The sequence below is a fragment of the Anarrhichthys ocellatus genome, unplaced genomic scaffold (genome assembly GCF_004355925.1).
Source record: "Anarrhichthys ocellatus isolate YVR2014 unplaced genomic scaffold, GSC_Weel_1.0 scaffold36, whole genome shotgun sequence".
NCBI classification, from domain to species: domain Eukaryota; kingdom Metazoa; phylum Chordata; class Actinopteri; order Perciformes; family Anarhichadidae; genus Anarrhichthys; species Anarrhichthys ocellatus.
The window spans coordinates 4,193,569-4,201,983 of NW_022280066.1; the positions used below are offsets into that span (position 1 = coordinate 4,193,569).

General features: G+C 40.8%; 1 protein-coding gene across 1 annotated transcript in view; it reads left to right on the plus strand.

Annotated features, from left to right (window-relative positions):
* The window catches only part of sntg2 (syntrophin, gamma 2), a 77,584-nt gene that overhangs the window by 45,543 nt on the left and 23,626 nt on the right, over positions 1–8,415 (plus strand). Inside the window, exons 9-11 of the mRNA XM_031866708.1 lie at positions 283–407; positions 6,299–6,428; positions 8,315–8,353. Of these exons, the coding sequence (XP_031722568.1) occupies positions 283–407; positions 6,299–6,428; positions 8,315–8,353 (294 nt within the window). The remainder of the gene's footprint in view (positions 1–282; positions 408–6,298; positions 6,429–8,314; positions 8,354–8,415) is intronic.

The following is an 8,415-nucleotide window of genomic DNA, read 5'->3' on the forward strand; positions in this document are numbered from 1 at the left end:
GTGTGTGTGTGTGTGTGTGTGTGTGTGTGTGTGTGTGTGTGTGTGTGGTCAAGGCATTAATTATGCAGGGTTGACGGTGCAGATTTTACCCTTCAAGCAATTCTCAGTGTCAGTCTGTCATTTTGATGTCTACGTACTGCTACATTCCATACTACTGATTAATCCGGGTCAAGAAACAAATTCTTTGATCGTGTAAATGGTGCAAGTGTTTCACACGGACCACATCCTCCGTGATCAAAAGGAGCGGGAAGCTCATTGGCATTGTTCATGTATTCCACGCAGGCTCCATCACCGCCTTCGCCCTCAGCTAATGAGCCAAAGTATGAGAAGCGCTGGCTGGATGCCGTCTCCCTGCCCTTATTGATGGCCAGAGTCTCCAGATACAAAGCTGGCACAGATCAATTAAGGTAAGGGTAATCCAGCATGATATAATTCACCTCCAAGGTACACAGTTCACTGAGCACAGTTGTTGGCTTAGCAAGCACTTTTCATTTAAGCGAGGGGACGTTAATGCCAATATCTATGCGCAGGCATAAACAGCTTAAAAGGTCACCGCAGCTGTGAGGCTCGGGCTCAGAAGGTGTGACTGTGAGAACACTGGGTGAGCTTGTTAATGCATTTGATTATTATGCCTGTCCTTTTTTGTATCGATTTCCATCATATGTTTTATTTCTAAGGTGAGGGACACAGAAGAGGTGGATTTGTTTTACAGAAATTACAGATGGTGCTGCTAACATTTGGCAACCTTTACTTTCAGATATCGTGTAGCATGCATACAAGGCTGAATCACATTCAGTTATTTTAACTCACGCCTACATGTTTGTATGTGTGTGTGGTAAACTCATGACAGACACTAATTACAAAATTGGTATTATGAAAGTCTGACAAGTTTTTTTTATATTTGGATAACATTGTTGGTCTAAATCCAACCTGTTTGGTTTTAATAATACACTCATATTCAAAGTTAAATAGTGGTGCCATTTGTTTATGGACTGAGTAACAATGCATGGTTGTATGCAAATATTGAGCCGAATGAAATATATGATTTAATCTTTACCAATTGTCTTTTATTCAAATTAAAAAGTATTCACCTTCGTCAGTTGTCCTTATCATTTCCTGCACTCTTGCTGAGTAGAAGTCTCCTGCTCTTTCGGGTGTGTCTGGTTGCACAATTCAGGTACATAATGATAAATAAACAATGGAAGTCTGCGCTGGAGAGTTAATTAGAAATGTTTATTAAACTTGTTTATTGGACACCTCATTGGGTATTATCCAATTTAAAGCCACAGGCAGCTGCCCATGATAAGGTAAAACGCCATACTCTGTACCAGCATTTCTCAACCTTTTTTTTTTTTTTCTTTTGAGTCGCGGCACCCTTTAGAAATATGCAAACATGTCAAGTCACCCCTGTTTATAATGTAACACTTAACATCCTTCCGATGGCCAACACCCGCACACAAGTGGTTGTTATGAGAGAAAGAGACAGAGGTACAGAATGCATAAATGTGCTTACTATTAATGGGAAGCCTGAGGATGCACACAACCGCCCTATTCATGCAGGGATGGATGAGAAGCTGTCGCTGAGCTCCAGGTCCGCACATATAAGTCGGGGACCAGGGCAGCAGAACTGCAATGGCGCTACTTAAAATTATTGGGTACTCCTTCTCCAGGGATATTTAAACCTGCTCCAAAGCTGTGTATTCAAATTTAATTTTTAATGTGCAATCTTTCTCGGTGTCTGCCAGTTGCTCCTGCATCAGCAGTAGCAAGTCTTTTGCACTTTCCAGTGCACATGAACTCCAAGGGTCATGGACCCAGTCAAACTGATCAAAAGAGAAAAATAATGGCTAAATATCTCCTAGAGATTTTTCATATACTGATATAGAGTCTGTACTGTAGGAAAATGTCCTACAGGTGTAAGGTTGTAGTCTGCTCCAGCCAGCACAACCACTCCAGGTCAACTCTGTTTTTCATATCTGTCCGCTTTAAGGCAACTGGCATTTGAACCTGTGGTTACACTTGTACTAAAATCCATACGGTACAAAAGAATAGAGGTGGAGGATGCCAAACGCATGTTGGATCATTGATAATGATAGTAATTATGTCGGTAGCTATAATGGCACTCATAATAACAGTCATTATGAATAGGCCGACAAACATCTAAAGGAACCATAAGTGCACATTGAAAAATGTATTTTGATTGATTGATGTACTGTTGAGTCAGTGAGCAGCGTACACCAAAAGAAAAGTATTAAAACCAATATATTCTCTGTTTGTTTTCTGTCCTAAATAGCAACACTGGTTCTCTCCTTTTGATACAGTTATTGAGTCATTAACATAATAACGCTGTTACTGCGGACTGCTAAGGTCGGTCTGAGTGAGAGCTTTTTGCTGACTCTGACAACAGGCCAGGAAACTATACAGTCTATACAGTGTGAGGGGAGCGAGCTGTCAAATTAGCCCCAAGTTAGCCTGAGCAAGAGCACTCTGCTAGCTGCTAAAAACAGTTACACTATAGGAAACTGTGTATATAGTAACGGACTCGGCAAACTCTACCACAGCAGGTAACCTGCATAAGCAAGAAGAGGGAAAAGGAAGGACCCCGCGAAGGACGGAAGACATACAGTGATAAAGCACTGCTTCTGGCGGTCAGTAAGGATGAAATAGAACAGCAGCTGTTTATCTGTAGCACAGCCCACATGACTGAGGACTGCTCACATACCTCGGACTTCCTCTTAGCCTCCAGGCTTTATTTTGGATAAAGCAACAATCCTGTAATACTAATTCTGCCAGATGTCAAGTCCGATCAACAGTTTAATGACTGCTTTGCCGCAGAGTAAAAAATATTGAAGGAGTGTATTGAAGGAGCTTAGTCGCACTAAACCCTGACAACCTAGTGCTGAATGTGGAATAGCATGGAGTTCAGTCAATAAGGAGCCCTGGAGGCAGCGAGCACGTCAATATCAAGAGTTTGCTCTGCAAAACATGGCCGACATGGATATATCAGGATGCACAAATACAGATCAGATCGGGGTGGATCTTAACGGGGATCAACAGCTGAGATGATCTCAGAGGAACCTGGTGAGACCTATTGTTTGGTAGTATAATTTATGCTAATCCTTCCTGTTCTTAATATAGTGCCGTCATGATCCGACGATTAAAATGTGTCATTTTATGAGTGACGTATACAAAAAAATGTGTAGTAAAAAACAGTTTGAACTTGATTAGAACACGGCTACAGACTACAACTGAACGTTGCTGTGGCTTTATACCTTGAACATTGATGATGCTGTTGCCTTTCACATTTGCCAGAACACAAGGGAATGCTATCTCTTGTTTACATGAATGATGAGAGATAGCGATTGTGAGATTAGGGGAGAGGGAGCCGGCCAACGAAGAACCTCCGCTGTACAAACATTGGATCTTTTGACATTTTCCCGGTTAGCAGACTAGCAAAGGAACCTCAATTATTTCTTTCTTACTTACTTTCTATTTTATTTGTTTATTTTAAATTAATTCTGAGAATCTTATATATTGGACCTATTACATTTAATTAGCTTTTTTTTTCTCTGACTGGTTTATAAATAAGTAAAAATAAACATTCTCAAACTCAAATCTATTGACCACACCTTAATTTCAAGAAGACACGTGTGCCTACTCATTTTTCATGTTCGTGGTTTTGTTACAGTTTGAGCTATGGAAGAAGCATAGAAACACATATTTGTTGTGATGTGTTGTCTCACATTAGGTAGAGCAGGTTTGGTCTATTGTTTTTATTTACGTGTTCTTTCCCTATGAAGGTCTGCTAGCACCAGACTGTAATATTGTTAATTTAGAGGCAAAATCGATTCATCCCAGGGACAAAATGAACCTGCGTGATTCTTATGCGCCACGTTTAACTTTGGTCACAAGCAAATTAGCACCTTTGACCAATAGCAAGCTGTTTTGACAGTGCTAACCTTTTGAGGGGGAGGAGAAAGCTCCCAGTAAGAGCGCCAAACTTTGTAGCTATAACTTCACATAGTGGCCCGACGTTTATAGGAATGAACGGATCTCTGCCTCAGACGCTGTATCCAGTTCTCTTTATACATCCATGGGGCGTAGAGTCCAAAACGCAGGAAGCTAGCGTAGCTTGTTAGCTGTGGTGCACCAGAAAGCAACAGAGCATCTGTTTGCAGACAGTTATGAGACAGGAGTCAATGGTGCAAATGTGTCTTTTGAATACACTGTATATTTGCCCTGTTAGCAACCAAACTAAGCCAACAAGTTTGCTAATTGGCCGTTAGCTTTCTGAGCTAAGAAGCTTGCTATGTTTTCCCTCCTCAATAACTTTTTACTGAACAAAATATCAGGGTCAGTCACCAGAACAGAGAGAGGCTAATGCTAACCAGGCAAGTTAGCTCTCCAGCTACAGCAGTTAGCCAACTAGCCCTGCTAGTCACTGTGTCACAAAGCCTCTTGGACCTACTTTTTAAATGCATATCTAAATGTAATATATAATTTAGTCTGTGCTTTTCCACTCCATGTTATTAAGCCTTTCACGTTTCAGCTGCGTGTAAATATGCTTAAAGTTTTCCTTAAAGTAGCCACCCTCATTGCAGGCCTTGTTTCCTTCCTTTGCACCGACTCTCCAGGTTTCCACTGAGTTGTCAGACCAGGCACTGACAGTACTCTCAGCTTTTTGTTTGAGCAGTCCATACTGACAAAGGGTAAAAGGTATAGAAACTTGCAAATGAATCCATCCTTTTGCATATATTAGCCATCAGTTATATTGGAATTAATGAAAAGAATATGATGTTAGACTTTTATGATCCAGTCCTGTCTTTATTTCAGCTGTGTTACTAGTTTGATCAGTGTCGTTGATTCAAAAGCAAACATGTTTCTATCATTAATTATGGTAAAAACAAATTGCCCCAAAGCTTTTCCATTTCCCCCAATATTTTTCATGCATGTTGTCCAGGTGATACGACGCTGGTCCATCTCAATGGGGTTATTACTGCCGAGTCAGCAGGTGAGGCACAATAGTTTGTGCCGTTGGGAGCGGGGCAAATGTGAGAGACTCTCACTCCCCCTAGATCAAATCTCTCAGTGAGGATTTCAGTTCTGCTCGCTGAAGGTGACATGATTGTGTTCTCATGGCATTGATCCGCCAGCTGTCTGTCACTTTGATTAATCTCTGCCTTTGGAGCTCTTCATTCACTGCACTCTCATCCCTTCTTGCATTCCACCCTCATCCCCATTACTGCATGCCCTCAAAGGGTTTGCATTAATTGAAAGGGATCTAACTGATATACTGTAGATACTGTCTAATGTCATTTCATCAGTTGCTCACTGTATCTCTGCAGTTCTCAATAAAAGAGAAGAGGAGAGATGCCTTGCAAGACAAATCATCGACAAAAGAATTTCCGAACATCTAGTAGTGATGGTTTACAGCTGTGCGAATCACAGCATAAAGCTAATTTGGGTCAGGCACACTGACACAGAAAGAATTTGCCCCATTATTTAATAAAAAAAAAAAAAATGAAAATCACCCCTGGAGAGCCGCTGGGTCAGTACACAGCCAGCAGAACATACGATTTTAACAAGCCGATTGTAGATGCAGTGTGAAAGTCATGCTCACCAGAGGATTGGTTGGGAATGCTGACTTTGTAACATCCAACCTTGAGGTGTGTGTTTGTGTGTGTGAGAGAGAGAGAGAGAACTGTTTGGTTAAGGAGCTGTCTTAGACAATTTCCCCCCTTATACGGTGCTTTCGGTTCCTTCTATTGTTTGTTTTTCAGCCTTCACCTCACGTACCTCCACAACATCTCCCCGCTTCTCATGTGCACTACCCAATGGTCAACATTTCTTCGAGCCTTTACGCATTCCCCCTAAAGTCAAAGTCTCTACTCCGTCAAATGGGATCGCTTAACACGGTAGCACTTTTTATGCGATGGTTAAGCGATCCCATTCGACGGAGTTGAGAATTTGCAATGCAGGGGTCTTTTTTTGGGGGGATTAGGGACATTAAATCTTAAAAAACAGTTGTAACCTTTTCACAGAAAGGTTATCGGATCATTCTCAGGATTTTAAGGACTCAAGTGCCTCTCCAGAGGATCGGTTGTGAAGACGTTTTTATAACTATAAGTTGTCAAAAGCCCATCAAGCTCATGTAAGAAGTGTTACTGCGCGTAATGCAGCTCAAGTCTTACCGCCTAAAGTAACGACAGAAGTAACGAGCAGCTCAAGCTTCAATTAGCGCAATGTGTCTTTCAATCTTCACCGCGCCCGTCTAATCTTGACCTCTTCTCTCCTCCAGGTCCAACTGTTTTGAAGTCTGCGCCTTGGATGGAGCCAGCGCCAATATTCTTCAATTTTGCACCGCTGCAGAAAGCACCGACTGGCTCCAAGCAATATCTACAAATGTCAATGAGTTGACACAGGAGAACGTAAGTCCATATCTAAACATTAGAGACTTGCCTCGACCTTCCCGCAGGTCTTTATTGAAATTGAAGGTGAAAAGGAAGAACCAAAAAAATACTGTGATTTTCACATATTTGTAATCATTATAAAGATGTGAGAAGTCTCATGACATCCAGTAACTTAACAAGTGTAATTACTGTCATAAAATTGTGTAATGTATTTTTTTTGATGTTTTCTTAAAGAAGCTGATATAATATATCATTTGATTGAATTTGTGTGGTCGTTTTTAGGTAATCACAATGGCCAGATTATTAGTTTATGTAATTAAAAAATATTCAGATTGTGAGTTTTTGTCTATTATCCACTTGTGTGTTTTGTTTCAGTCCATAACACCATCTTAATAAAGCAAACGTAGACGCATGTAACAGATATGTTTTGCCCACAGTTGCTACATGTATTTACCCCTTTTTGATTTCTCACAGCCACAGAACCGACAGCAGCACTAGCATGGTTTTGATAGACCCTTCCCGACGAGCACTCATTGAGTCACAGTGGCACCTAACCCTGCTGACACAAAAAGATCTTCTCTCATACCTAATTAACGACTGCAAAGTAGTCATTCGGCATGTGCACTGCTCTCTCTCTCATTTCCTCCTAGTTCACTTTGATTATCACACTGATGATGTGACGCATTTTTGTCGAGGATGCAGACGTACTGTATGCCGTCGATCGCACAGCTGCCTTTAAAAAAAATAAATAAGTTTGATTAATTCATGCCTGCAACACCTAATTGCGGACGTGGAGGGTGATTGCTAAATGGCCAATCATGATGTAATTGTGTGCCTGCTTTGGGAGAGAGCAGAACTTTTGTTTTAATGACCTACAACCTTTAAATAGACTCCGAGACACCCGTGGGGTCCCTCGTGTGTTTGAGGATGACTGTCATCTGGCAGGGTGGAGGACTGCTCGATGCCGTTTGATGTTCTTTCAGAAAGACTAAAGCAGAAAGAACCGGGGAGCTTGTTGGTGCCTGATTATATTAGGACTTCAAGTGACAATTTACCTTCACTTTGCAACAGAGGTGAGGCTAGACAGGAGCCGCCCCCATGCTGAGTGCGATATGCTGACACAGCAGGGGTCCTTTCAGTCTGGAAATGTTTTGCAGTGGTTTGCAACACTTTTTTATCACCGTCACCTTCAAGATACACTTTGGAAGCGGTAAACAATCTTTCTGAGACTCTAACTTTATACTTGCTTGGCGCCTCGGGGTGGTTTTCGCATTACATTTTTTACACGTGGCATCCTCTTTCTAGTTGACTGTGAACCTTCAAATGAAGAAAAAAGAGCTTCTATTCATAAACATTTATGCATACTATTTATGCACTGTCTATGTGTTTAGCCCTGTGTTTACCACTTATTGTGAGATAATTAGTGAGAAATCTACAGATAGTACTGTGTGAATAGAGTTAGCAAAACACGCTTTACTAGGTAATTCTATGCAACTTATCTCAAAATGTTATTAGGTCACATACATGTTCAAACTTGAGATTGAACGAATTATAACATTTTATAGAGTTAATATTTGCCATTATCTTGAGCTCTCAAGTACATGAACGAAACTGGGGAAAATAATTCTAGTTAAAAAATCATGCAAGTTGCCTCAAATGGTGAGCATATATAGAATATACATACATGACATACAGACTGTTGCAAATTGTTATATCTGTTATGTTGCTTTAGATCTGCAGGTTTTGTCAAAGAGTAGCAACAATGTGCAAATAGGGTGTGATGATGTGTGTTTGTGTGTTATCTCAACAATTCCATTCCCATGTGTTTTAGGTGGTCAGGATCCCTTTTATATAATAATATATAAAATAGCTTTTTATAATCACTGTTTTCATTTCTCTCATAGATAAAGATCGTCAACAAATACTGCTCTTCAGATGATCAGGTAAGCTGACAGCGGCCTAACTGATCTTTTTGAAACCTGATACATAATTGCAGCACAACAGG